At 38.8% G+C, this 13,311-nt stretch overlaps 2 protein-coding genes across 4 annotated transcripts; both read right to left on the bottom strand.

Moving 5' to 3' along the window:
• Positions 1-56: 56 nt before the first annotated feature.
• LOC106515775 (regulation of nuclear pre-mRNA domain-containing protein 1A) lies at positions 57-5,791 on the bottom strand. Of its 3 annotated transcripts, XM_014005753.1 has the most exons (7): positions 5,418-5,779; positions 3,914-4,043; positions 3,655-3,761; positions 3,338-3,432; positions 3,017-3,143; positions 2,035-2,210; positions 57-1,009 (listed from the first exon to the last, which is right to left on the bottom strand). In XM_014005753.1, exons 1-7 carry the CDS (start codon positions 5,566-5,568, stop codon positions 911-913), a joined length of 885 nt encoding a protein of 294 aa, XP_013861207.1. In that variant the 5' UTR covers positions 5,569-5,779; the 3' UTR covers positions 57-910. The 3 variants fall into 3 exon arrangements, with proteins under 3 accessions (XP_013861207.1, XP_013861206.1, XP_013861209.1); XM_014005752.1 differs by lacking the exon at positions 57-1,009 and having other exon boundaries at positions 1,690-2,210; positions 5,418-5,780; XM_014005755.1 differs by lacking the exons at positions 57-1,009; positions 3,017-3,143; positions 3,338-3,432 and having other exon boundaries at positions 1,690-2,210; positions 5,418-5,791.
• Positions 5,792-6,269: 478 nt separating this feature from the next.
• On the bottom strand, positions 6,270-11,953 carry LOC106515772 (uncharacterized; the record flags this gene model as incomplete). The annotated part of the gene is given in 11 exon segments (XM_014005750.1): positions 6,270-8,164; positions 8,802-8,867; positions 9,233-9,290; positions 9,964-10,080; positions 10,148-10,284; positions 10,407-10,745; positions 10,877-10,934; positions 11,021-11,143; positions 11,220-11,362; positions 11,453-11,521; positions 11,620-11,953. Coding segments are annotated over 11 exon segments (2,256 nt in total). The 3' UTR covers positions 6,270-7,028.
• Between the last annotated feature and the right edge of the window lie 1,358 nt (positions 11,954-13,311).

Raw genomic sequence — 13,311 nt, 5'->3', positions numbered from 1 at the left:
GATGGCATGAATAACAAMCAAATTTTTTGAACTAACGAACCAGATAGGACAGCAGAAATTGGTACATTTTTTTATTTGGTTCTAATAAGCATTTTCTGCTTAGTTACAAAAACAAAACGTTTTTATGTCTGGCTTTGGAAGCTGGGGCACTTTTTGAGGTGTGTGAAGCCTTTGCACAACATTAAAGAGAAAACTATGAAGCAACACAGCAAAAAAAATTGACAACTCAGTCCTTCACTCATTGTGCAAGTACATTAAAGGTAAAAAGATACAAGTAAATTGTTTTGCTGCCTTGATGACGAACACAAACCACAGATACAATGAAAAGGAGAAAACTCCACCTCATTTGCATGCAAACTTGCATGTGACCAAACAATCCTTTCACAAATAAGCTTATGAAAATTATAACCATGTTTACTTTGTGGTCATTTAGTTTTCTAATAATCATGATGTTTTGTTTTATTCATTGTGTTGTATAAAACCAGTGGTTTCAGCTTGAATGACTGTTGCAGTGATCTCTAACGTTAACAAATGCATCCAAACAAAATGCACAATATTACAGAAGCTTTCCAATACTGGAAATGATCATGATCACACTAAAAGGTTGTGCACTGGTGCATCATCTTGAGTCGTCATGTACAGAGAAGTATTCCACCAGCCATAGCACATTAAAACTGTAAAAGTTAAGCTGTCAGGGGTCAACACAGAGGAGTCACGTGTGAAGAATATGGATCCTTACAGTGTTTAACTCTTAAATTAAAAGAGGAGCTTGTTCACAAAGAAAGCGTTGAAGAAACTTCAGTTCAAGTGTTGATCAATGATCCGTCGGTGACGGAACGACGATCACTGGAGACATGTTGGGACGCTTTCCCAGCAGGACGCTCTCTCCGTGTGGCGAGAGCGACTTCGGTCATTTAGAGGAGCTGTAGAGTCCTTCTGAGAGATTATTCAGACGTGAGCGCAGCTCCTTCCGGACCTGCGACACCATCGCCAATTTGCGCTTGTATTCCTGAAAAAATCCGAGAACCGAAAAAAATATTCATCAGAGCTCAAACCAACAGCTTTAATGACTGAAAGTGTAATATTGGAACATTGGGTTGTTAAAATATATGAATAATTACCAACATACAATTTGTTTCTAGCCACTTCCTTTAAACCATATTTGCCCTGAAAACAGTGTGCACACTTGTTCTGAGATCTTTAAAAGTATTGTGTTTACATCTGATTCATTGCTAACAAACTACAAGCTTCTTTTACCATTTATGTCAAATCTTATTAATTCTAATGAGGGGGCGAAATGTGCAAAAAGAGGTCTGAGCACAAATTATTCAGTCAGCAAAGGCAGATCATTTATATGAGTTAAATTATTTGCAGTTTTACTCTAAAGCGGTTACCCTGAGGTGAGGTGTTTATTTCCTGTCGTGTTTCCTGCCTTAGGCTGAAGATCTCACCTAAAGTTTAGCATCATCACACATTTCAGCAGCGAATCATTAAATACTCTTTGCTAATCCTAATTATTTATTATTCATACTTAATTTTCTCACATTTAGTCTGACCTGTAATGATAATCTGTCAGATCTTGTGCTGATCCGAGTTAATTTGATTTTAAATCCTGTTAAAACTCTTGAGTGTGGAAATCTGTACAAGTTCACCAGGAGCTGTGAGCAAAATAAAAAGCACCGACAAAAATCAGTTTTAGGTTTTATTGTCACTTTTTTATTCACAAACACCTTGAAGAGACATCTGAAAGACTTTATGTTCTTGGGTTCCTGTGGATAAAGTTYGCAGAGTTATGACCAAACAAAATCTCTTTTTTTAAGCTTAAACTGAGACTTTACTTACCGTATGAGCAGTGCAGACACACTGAACTGAGCTAAGTGAAAAACTAATGAAGTGATCTTTTCTCAGATGTGAAATTAATTCAGAATTTAAGTTTTCCACGCACTTCATGGAGCAAGCTAAGGACTGTGGACAAATGAGTGTGAGGTGAATGAGACGAACACAAAAAGGACGTGAACAGTGTTCGATACGCACTTCAAGTTTCTGCTCGTTCTGGGCCAGGCCATCCTTCTGGCTCTGCAGGAAGACCGTTAGGGTGCGCGTGAGCTGCCTCCGGTCGTCGATCTCGGCCGCCAGGCGACCGCTGTAGTCCGCTAAAAGCATGCAGGCCTCCTCTACCAACCGGGAGAGCCGCTCGCCTGATTCTTTATCTGAAGCAGAGAACACAGAGGAGAAATGGAGACGCAAAGCTCAACGGAGGGTCGGGCCTCCTACATCAGGACTCAGTTTGCTTTCTTTAAAGTTGTCCATACAGAAATAGTTTTACTTCCTTCATACTGGAGGCTTTCAGCTTAATAAAGTGTTATTTGTGTTAACAGTACTGTTTATTTGATAAGTGCATGATACTCCCATCAGGCTTTTATTTTGAAGGATTGAAACCAGTGCTTTGAGTGCAGCTGCAGTAACCTTGGACTGGTCCAGATAAAATAACTACATGTTACCTTGTAGTTCATGCAGTAAAAGTGACCAAAACCCTCAGATATAATAAAAACAACAAATTAAACAATTACAGTTGAGTTTAGGAGCACAGCAGAGCTCACTTCCTCCAGATTAAGCAAAGAAATAAGTTTTTGTCAATATTTACACTTTAACCTCAAAACTTYCTCCTCAATTTCTTTCATCTGTGTGGCCTTACTTCTCACGTTTTCTTTTTTTTTTTTGCCTTTTTTTAATAAAATACACACACCGCTGACAGAAAGCGTTAATATTCTCCATCTTCTCATCATTTAGTGACTTTCATAAACTCTGAGGTCGTTTCTCTGTTTGCTGAAAGACTTGACAGGTGATTTTATGAAGTATTCTCTCTTTACGAGTTCAGTTTCCCGGGCCAGATCATTAGAAATATATATGTAGATTCAGTCAGGAATGAAATAAAGCTGATAAAGCCTGTCAAACAATCTGCCACAGTCCGGACAACCTGAGAACTGACGGGGTCAAGCGAGGTCAGCGTGTCTACCTGTGATTCTGTGAAGGAGCGACGTGTCCTGCACCTCCGCGGGAAGAGACGAGATGCGCTGACGGAGCACGGAGTCGCTGGAGGCGGCGTTCTCCAGCTCCTGCAGGGCTCGGATCAACTCTGATGTCTGCGGAGAGCGAACAGAGGCTGTTAGTACGAGTCATGCGCCACAGCGACGACGAAACGTAACCAGGTAGATTTTACGCAACAGAATCAGCTGTGAGAATACGAAGAAAACAATAAAATGTTTAAATGATTTTAGTTCAGCTTTATTTTCATTATCTACTGATGATTCTTTGGACAAAAATATAAATAAATCACCTGTGGAGGCTCAGCGGGGGATCTCTGGGAGGCGAAGCCCCCATCATCAGAGTGGATCTTCTCATAAGACCTTTTCTTAGCTTTTTTATCTCCATCTGGGGTGGATTGGCAACAAAGTTGAGCTTTTTAGATGGTGCTACCTCAACACAATCCTCTAATAAACCTGCTCAACGTGTGCATTTACAGCATATTATTTTACTTTCTATATAAAAGAATAACCTGGCTGTGCAACTTTAGGAGCCTTGTAATCATTTAGAAGAAGCTGGAGTTAATAAAGCATCGATTACAGTTTTCTAACAGTGTTGCAGAAAACTTACCCAGGACCTGTGAGAGCTGCTCCAGCAGGGACTGCTCGTAAACAGCTCTCTCCTGCCAGATGGATAAAACCCGACCCAACTGTTTCTTGCAGCTTTCCTCCCCCTCTCTGAATAAGACACGAGAACAAACTGATGTCAGGAGTAGTACACACAGAAATAAAAAGTTATTTATACTTCACTAGAATTTTAGCCATTATCATAAAGTAGTTCCAGACAGTTTGTTTACTTTGGTTTATTAAAAGAAAAAGAAAAGCCTGACCTGTAAACGTGTTTGAACGCATCCACGATTAGCGGCGCAAAGTCCTGCGTGAACTCGGGGCCTTTTCTTTTGCTGTTCTGGATGACGTCATTGGCCAAATACAGGAAGGTGAGCTTCCGGGATACCTGAGCTGCGTGAATTCAGAAATGCACGGAGAGRATTTCTCAACTAAAATATTTAATCAGTAAAAGCAGTAAAGAAAAGGTTTAAAAGATGCCTGCGTAGGGTTTAAAACATACATATAAATCACAAATAGTTTCTCTTGTGGTTTTCTTTTCAGTTTCATCATTTCTGCTTCATGACAGTCAGAAGTTACAATCAAGCCAGCATAAAAAGTAAAAAAAAAAAATTACTTCCTATTTAGACATTTTTATATAGAAGAGCAGGAGCCACACAGCTGTTTCCAAACAAACTAATGATGTGTTTTCTATTGTTGGAGGAGGTGAACAGAGCTACCACCTCTATCCCCACCGCTATCTAAACCCAACCCTTTTTTCACTCCTGACACAATCTCCCAAAATACAACATCCACCTGAGGTGTCATTAGGCTGTTGACGAGCTCCCCAAGGAGATATCCTGTTGCCATTATTAGCTTCAGTCATATAAACATATAATTTTATCCCTTTAAAAATAATTCATAACGCAGCTTTATTATGTAGGAACGATGCAAATAAACCCAACAGATTAAATTAGGAGCTGCTTGTTTTAGACTCAAAGAAATGTTGGATTATTCAACAGCACATAATGTACAAAGAAAAAGATTTTCTTGTCACTTGCTGTAGAATGAACAAATTGAAGGTGGGAGGAACTCAGTATGTTAAGCATGTAACAGTCTAATTACCTATATTCYAAAGATGTGTCAAGTGTGTTGCAAAAATATTCTGTTTCCTCTTTAATAGAAAGCCTTTGTTTGGTAAATATATGAGCAGTTTTCAGGTAAAAGAACGAACTAAATAAGTTTTTTTAAACCTGATGTAAAAAGTTAATATTAAAACCTTTAACAAAGTCAACCCCTGCAGTGACTTGTTACACAAATTATTTGTAACACTTCTGTAATTCAAACATCTGGGATTTTTATTTTTATTTTTGTTATCCAATAAACTCCTCTTGGGAAGCTTCCCGTGCTTGTTTTCTTGTTTTTGTAACATCGTCACGCATTTAAGTTCAATAATGTTTTAACAATAATTGGATACTTTTGRTTAATTTTTAACTACAATGCCTTTAATTTACATATATTTTGTTGCCATCTTCACAAAATTCTAAACAAATACTAAACCAACCACTTGCTATGCTGATTCTACTTCATTTTATTGGAATATATTTTTATTTTAAAGGTACATACTTTGTGTTTTTTCTGCATCTTTGAGACAAGAACAAAAAAAGTTAGTAAGCCAAACAAGTGCTGGTTGAATAATTAGCTTTAGCCGGAGCTAACAAGGCAAGCTCTCCCTGTTACTGAGCTGCAGAAAATTGTTTTTGTTTACTTAAGAGTCGGATCTCTTACCTTTCCTCAGTTCGTTGAACCACACACTGACAATGGTCTTGGAGTGTTTTCTGTGGTGGATGAGCCACAGCGACAGGGTTTGCACACTTTGCTGAGAGTTGCTCAGCTCGGATAGTTTCTTCTCTAGAGCCGCCTCGGAGAAAGCGGACATCTCGACGAGATTTCACCCCGGTGAGAGTCGAGTCACTGCGGAGACGCAGCTTCGTGGTTGTCCTCAAATATGTCTTCGCCAGTCGGTTAAAGGGTTTCTCCGACAATCTGCCATGCAAAGCAGACGCTTAGGTCGCCGTTTCTGAGCCTTGTTTGTTCATGCTAACCAGTTTACCGCCGCCCCTCCTGGTGGTGCGTCCAGGTTTGTGTCCGCCGCGACAGAAGCTCAGAACAAATGGTTCCGCCTTCCGTTTGAATGTTGCGTTCACCAGAACTACCATTTTTTCTTTAATAAAATTTATTGTAGCCGCAGTATTGGCTCTAAAGTAAATATTTTGGGGATCAATCACCTCACTACTAATTTTAGTTTGTCTTTTATATTTTTATTCAGAAATAAGGTTGTCCAATTGCAATTCTAATTTGAAACAATACCAGGCTACCTCCTATCTACCAACATCTGCTGACAAAAACACCTGTTCATGTTGACAAGCAGCTGTGGACTGAAGTAGTTCTAGGGGGTGTCCAGGGGTACATTCCCATAGAAAGTTTAGAAACTTTGCAACATCTTCCATCCAGTCCTCATGCATTCCCATTTCCACCATGAAGTGGTCATGTCCACCACCCAGCAGGCTCATGTTGAAATTTAAATATAATTTTTATTTTTGTGTGTCCGTTAAAAAAACACAGCAGCTTATACCAGCATTTAACAGTGTTTGCGTTTTTATTGTAAAGGTGTCACATCCTCTACATTATGTAGACAACACAAAAAAATACGTTTTTAACATGTTTGGCCACTACCTGGGCATTTTTGCAAAAAGAAATAATAAGAAAAAAGCAGAAAAAAGCAGGACTTAATAATGAACACTGCAAAACCTGCATTATGACAACACTGGCCAACACTCAACTCAACTCAGTTCAAAAACATGTATTTTATGCAATAAAATTCACAGTAAACTCTTCTTTGCAGTTATCGAGGCAAAGCTTGACGATTATTGAAACAAACAGAATAGTAGCGTTAGCGCTAACAGGATTTAGAAACTACAGCTCTTTCCCTGAGAAAGATTTATCTAATTTATTTAAACAAAAAACAATCAAACCAATAACAAAGATGGTCAAGTTCTTCAGAGTGAATTTTAGTCTTTGGTAGAACCAGAAATAGTTTTGTTTTTTTGCCTTACAAAAGTTTGAGTGACTTTTAATTCTGTTATTAAAACAGCTTTGTTCCCGCATAAACAAATGATGTATTTATTGCACGTAACCTCCACTGCCCAGGCACTTTTATAAAAATGCTTCAATCCAGCCTGGAGTCAGTTAAATTGATCACACGCGTTTTTTAATTTTTTGGTCCTAAAACCACATCATTTTAGGCAGAACCCTTTCTCCACTTTGAGACTTGAACTTATAGCTTCGTTTGCATAAATTAGATTCATGCAAAAATAAAAGGAGATAAAGTGCTTTCAATCAGTCGAGACCCCAGTTCTGAAATGAACCGGTGCTGTAATACACAGCTGGTCCTGGCTGAGAGAAACCATTTGGCTGCATGAAAGCCCCGTACCAGGCAGGGTGTGTGCTGGGCCCAGTGTTCTGGCAGTTAAACATCTGGTTTACATGGCCCACCTGAACGGCAGCAGGCTGCGTGTTATAGTTCTGTGGGTCTGCGTAGTACCAGTTAAAGCCGAGTCCCGTGCCAGTTTGTCTCGGGTCGGTCTCATAAAAACTCACTCCAGGCTCTGAAGCGATGCTGCCTCTGTGCATCGTTTGCACGTTGGTCCTGGCAGCTTCGATGAAAGAATCGACCTCACTGGGCAGGTCGGGGTGGCCCCACGTGCCACCAGTCCCAGAACCGGCATCGCCCCATGCCATCTGCTGATCCTGATGGGGATAATGTTGAGCAGAACAGGAAGTCGTGTAGTTTCCGTTCATTTGTCTCATGTCTTCAACTCCTGTTTGGACTGAAGCTGAGCTGTACCACCCGTTAGGGCTGCCCTCCTCCTGTCTGTAGTAAGGTTTATAAGGACGCCAGTCCTCGTTGTGGGACGCAGCAGGAAATGTCCCCCCTCTCTCTGCGTAGACATTTTCACTTTGCCAGTTTTGAAAAGGTCTTTGAGATCCATCTTGTCTTCCGTACACCATGAGGTCCCCTGCCTCAGTTTCTTTTCCCGACTGGTTAAAGTTCACGCCGTCACTTCCCTCTGCGTCTTGAAACACGGTGACTATGATGTTCGTTTCTGGGACATATTTAACAGAATCTACATCCTCTTTACGGAGATCTTGCTCTAGTTGACAGGTCTGCAAGTCCGAGGATCCTTCAGCGTCGTTATTTTCAAAAGAAGCTTCGTCACACTTTAGCTCCGTGTCCAGCGGCGATGAGACCGGATCGGGGTCAGATAAAGACGGTGACGCCATCTCGAACACACTGTCCTTTCTGAAGCATGTCCTCTCCAGAAGCATGGCACCTTCGCGGAGAGGAAAGCTTACATTGAACATGGGGTCAGTCTTCTTCTTCTTCTTCTTCTTCTTCCTCTTTGGTTTCTCTCTTTTTGCTGGTTTTGACATCACCACAGGGATCTTTGTGAACGCTGGATGCTTGGTCACACCTTTAAAGGGTACACAGAAGATAGAGTCAAACAATATAAATTAAATGCATTATAACCCAAATACCAATGAAGCTGAGACGTTAGTATAAATGAAAACAGAATAAAACAGAAATTTTGCAAATACTTTTCAACTTCTATTCAACTGAAAATACTACAAAGACAAGAAATGTACAAACAGAACATTTAATCTTGGTTTTCAGCCTTGCTGCTTATTTGTCCAGATTCTGAGTCTTTTGATTAAATTACGGGATGTAATAGATAAAATCCATAAATTTCTTGCAATTGTACATTAAGAAACATTCTTAACATGTTTGACTATTACTCATCTAAACCCGCCCTTGCTTGTGAATGACTGAGCCTTTCGTGGATGCTCCCTTTATACCCAATCATGACACTCACCACTTTCAAATTAACCTTTTGTCCCATCTTTTTTGGAACGTGTTGCAGGCATCAAATTCAAAATGAGTAAATATTTGCAAAAAAAAACAATCAAGTTTATCCATTTGAACATGAAACATTCAATTGAATACAAGTTTGCAAATCATTGAACTCGGTTTTTATTTATGTTTTGCACAACGTCCCATCTTCATTGGACTTGGARTTGTACAAAAAGAATATAAACTGTAAAAAGACACACCTTGGACAGGTTCTCGTTTGGTCTGGATGTTAGTATTTACCCAGCCATTTGACAGCATTCTTAAACCTTGAAAATAACGGGAACAATACAAGGGATATACAGAAAAAAAAATTGCACACTACAGTACTTTAACTATTAATAAATCAGATTACTTACACAGCAAAGTGGTTGTATAAAAGAGAAACAGAAAGACAACAAATACAATAAAAAATTGCACAAAAATGTATGAAATGAACAATTTCTMAATTCTACAGTAATAATGACAACAGAGAACAACAGTAACATCGACAGTAAGAGTTTCTGTAACGTGCAGAAACAGAATTATACTCACAGGTCACATCTCGAAAGCATAATTGGGAGCAAAAGAAGTGGAGGGTTTATGGCCGAGTAAAAAGATATTAAAAAAATTTTTAAAAATCAGCTTTACTTACACCAGTGGTAACTTTTGCCAGTGATCTGCCTACAGAAGGATTCTGGGACATTTACTATCTGGGAACATGAGATATTTTTGACAAGTGCAATCACAACCATTTTACAACACAAGACTAACACTTTAACAAATATTCCCAAAACATTCAGTTTGCATACAAGTCTTAAAGGTTTTAAAACTAAATAAACAATTAAAACRTATATTTGTGCAAAATTATCCAATATAAGATTCAGAGGTGGATAAAGCCGTCATTTATACTTTTAATGTTCTTTAAACTTTCAGCTCTCCTGAGTGATCTCAATCAGTCAACACTGGATTTTCATCTCACTGCTCAGTTTATCAGCAGATCGGTGGAATCGAAACTTAGTTATGGTTTTAAAACTGATGAGAAACAAGAACTGTTTGAGGCCCTCAACTTGCTTTATTCAAGCCATGATAAACTCATAACCTCTATTAACAAACAGATGAATTGTTAAAATCAGACTTTGACGGATTTTTGTTCTTTAAAACAAGAAGCCACTAACAAACATGATTTAGTTCATTAAAACCCCAGACTAAATCCTTAAACCTTTGCCTCTTTTTACATTACAGAGAATTTAAATATATATATAATTATTTTTAAATAATATTAAATCCCTTGTTAAATATTCAATATGTATTAATTTCTTAAGGATCTTTAAGCCTCACTGTAACATGGATGGAACAATCAGTGCTGAAAAGAAAACGGGATACCTTCGGCTCTCCTCTGCCCTCCTGTTGCTCCACTTGGTCAGCCAGTGATCCGAGGAGCTGGAAGTTGGCTTCGGTATCTTCATTCATTATGTCCACCAGATCGGGTTGAATTTCCATCTATGTTGAAGCGACGTCACATTGTAGTAACTGCTCTAAATACTAACTGTTCCCAAAATAATCTTACCAAGTAGTTGGACAGGTGGGAATAGCTGGTGAGGTGATCATAGATGTCCCTTTTGTTGGATCTGATGCGGCAGCAGTGGCACAGGAAACCATACGAGCTGCCATTTTCACCTCTCAACTCATCAACGCGAACAAGACCTGAAGCAAATGTGGATTTTAGCTTATTCTTCTGAAGGTAGTTTGACATTTTGGGGATCAACCCCACTTGCAGAAAAATATTAAGCCAGTTAAACAAAGTTTATTCATTAATCTATYCTCACCAATGAGAGGATTGCTTCCCGACATGTCTCCAAAACAGTTGTTCTTCTCAGACGGCTCAGGTAACGTCCACACGTCCTTCGGTATCCATGTGGACGCATCGTTTAAGCACACCTTAGATTCGGGAGTTGGATTCGCAGGAATCAGAGGGGGAGACTCCATTCGTGCTGAAATCTCGTACGGTTTCACGTCAGCGCTGTCAAACACCTCTGAAGCTCCTCCTTGCTTGTGTGGACACAAGACGATCCTCTGCGACTCGGAGGGATAGTGCAAAGATGTCGCTTCTGAAAAGCATCCCGGTTCGCCCGCCTCGTCTTTTAAGGCRTTTATCAGAGCTGCTGCTGTGGTGTTGAAGGGAGAAGGGTGTCCAGACGTTCACACAGAGACAACGCACACAGGACATAAAAACTGAAACAACACGACGTGGCAAAGTTTGAAACGGACAGATTTCAAACAATTAATATTCACTAACCGTTATTTTTACTCGCTGTAGAAATCGTCTGGTATAGAGCGTCAGGAACTTCTAATAGCTTTATAAAAAAAGGGTGTAAAAAGATATGATCACACTCGAACCTTCCAGCTGCAAAGTAAAACGTTTACAGTGAAAACATCAAACCTGGACATCTCCTGGTCCCTCCTTCACCTCCAGCGTTTTGGCCAACTCCATCAGCGGCCAAGCCAGCTTTGACAGGTCGTAGCTCTCCTGCCATTTACACACTGAGAGGGGATGATAGGATTTCTGACAAAACAAGCATTACTGGTTAAACCACAAGCCAAGATGTTTCCAATAATGTCTTCTCTTCAGGGCTGCTTACAATGTAGTTGAATCTGTGGTGGCTTCCCAGTATGTGGTTCCGGATATCAGCTTTAGTGAGTCGACACACACACACTTCACACAAGTACAACGTTTCTCTGTCCTCTGAACCCACGTTCACACACTCAGTGATGCTACCCAGGCCTAAATGTACACGAAACAAGAAGAAAAATGTTTTACTAAAAASTTATCACAGGCTACTTTAACATAAATTGAGGATTTACTGCAACAAACCAATGATGGGCTGTAATCTGTTTTTGTTGTTCAGATAAGGCTTCAGAGAGACRGACAGCTGGCTTCTGCCTGAAAGCATTGTATTAAAAAATACATTCAATAAATGTTTGTTTACGGGGGGAAAGTAAGCAAATGTAGATATTGAAATATGGCTTTTATCTCCTCACCTGGCTGCATCCTGTCGCTGAAGACAAAACAAAAAAAACCACCTGTATAAAGAAATCAGGGATGAACTGATAATTACGTTTTCTTTAAGTAAAATGATTGTGGTTTAGTAATGCAGTCAGCCAGATTCAAATATTTATCATGTTAAGAGTCAACTTCCTAGAGCAAACTTAGCTTCAACAATTTTTTATACAGAAAATTATATTTTTGACAATGACACAAAAATATGAGATGYAAGATTCAAAGTGTTTGTTGCACAGATGAAAAACTTGTTTCCCTGAGCAATGAAATTCTTACTTTGTCGTCCATTTTTGAATGCCGAGAGATAACCATATTTAAAAAAAAATAAACGAATCATCACCGAAAGGACAATCAATGTTGATTAGATAAAAAGAAGAGACTAAACTAATGATAATAACATCAGAAGGGAACAATATAATAATGACAACAAGAAGGAAACTGTTCAAACTAAAGACAGTAAACTAAATTTGAATATAACTTTATCACAAATAAATCAAATGACTCCTTGGTCCGTCTGTAAMAACAAATCAATAAATAAAAATAAAATCTCTCTCCAAACAAGTAATGCTAAAYTGATTTGAGTTTCATCAGGCTCTGTTAATTAGTTTCTTTACGCAAAAAAAATTCCCATTTTCTGTAGTTTAATAATTGCTTGACCCGTTTCTAAATCTACATCCTTTCTATCACTGGAAAAAAAAATTCATAAATGCTATAATTCAGAATAAAATGTTTGTTTTTTAAACCGCACATTATCTGTAGATTCACACCCCAACCACCAGGTGGCGCAAAATTATCAAACTTAAACAGGAAAAGGATATGAAAGTCTTAAAAAATAAATACTGTAAATAATCTGAAGGTTGCTTTTTAATACATATTTTCTAAGTTTTTTTTTATCTTCTTCTATTTCCGTGTCATAAAWGACGATTTGCATTTTAATGCCTGACGGAATGTGAACAAACGAGTAATCTTAGCGATGTTCCTGCTTCTAATCTTATTAGTTTTCTGGTAGAGAATTAGTCCTTGAAAAAGTTAACAGAATTACCACAAAACTAGTTTAATGCTACTCTAGTGGTAATTCTGTTAACTTTTTCAAGGACAAAGCCCATGATCACCCCGCTATGCTAGTTATTTCGTATATTGCACAGGTTGTTATGAGTACACGGTAATGTGAACTTTACATTAGAGCAACTTGATGTCCATGCGTCAGCGTTGAAAACTTAACTTACGGAAACAAAACATCAAAAAGTGTCTCTACCTACCACACCCAGCAAGTCGTTAAACACAAAAACAATTCGACTCAGTCTAAGTGTATCAGGAGTAAAGTACTTACCTTCAGTTGTGGTGCGGTGTTATTATTAGCAACTTGTCCTCTTCGCTATGTCGAAACTTACTGAAGTTACCGTAAAAAAAAAAAAACGGCTATCAGGAAGTTGGCAAGTGATGAGCGAGAAGCGCAACAGGTTTTTATCACATCTCACGTTTTGTTTTTTGTTTTGCGCATTGACCGGATGTTACGGTAATSGTTGTAAACCCCGCTTTCAAAATAAAAGTCTGCATCTAAAGGTTATAAATTTATTCAAGAATTAAAAAAATAAAATAAAATGCAAATGTGGAACTGTGTCATTACATGGTGCTCGGACTATGTGTTGGAGGTGATGCTCAGCTACTACCAC

This window comes from Austrofundulus limnaeus, unplaced genomic scaffold (assembly GCF_001266775.1).
Source record: "Austrofundulus limnaeus strain Quisiro unplaced genomic scaffold, Austrofundulus_limnaeus-1.0 Scaffold32, whole genome shotgun sequence".
Classification (NCBI taxonomy): Eukaryota; Metazoa; Chordata; class Actinopteri; order Cyprinodontiformes; family Rivulidae; genus Austrofundulus; species Austrofundulus limnaeus.
This window is presented reverse-complemented; position numbering and strand designations above follow the sequence as displayed.

Excerpts from the sequence above, each read along its gene's own strand:
- LOC106515775 (XM_014005752.1), bottom strand. The coding sequence starts at position 5,568 with ATGTCCGCTTTCTCCGAGGCGGCTCTAGAGAAGAAACTATCCGAGCTG. Across the intron at positions 3,433-3,654 it reads GCAGCTCTCACAGGTCCTGG|ATGGAGATAAAAAAGCTAAG; the intron begins GTAAGTTTTCTG and ends AATCCACCCCAG. Across the intron at positions 3,144-3,337 it reads CCCCCGCTGAGCCTCCACAG|ACATCAGAGTTGATCCGAGC; the intron begins GTGATTTATTTA and ends CGCTCTCCGCAG.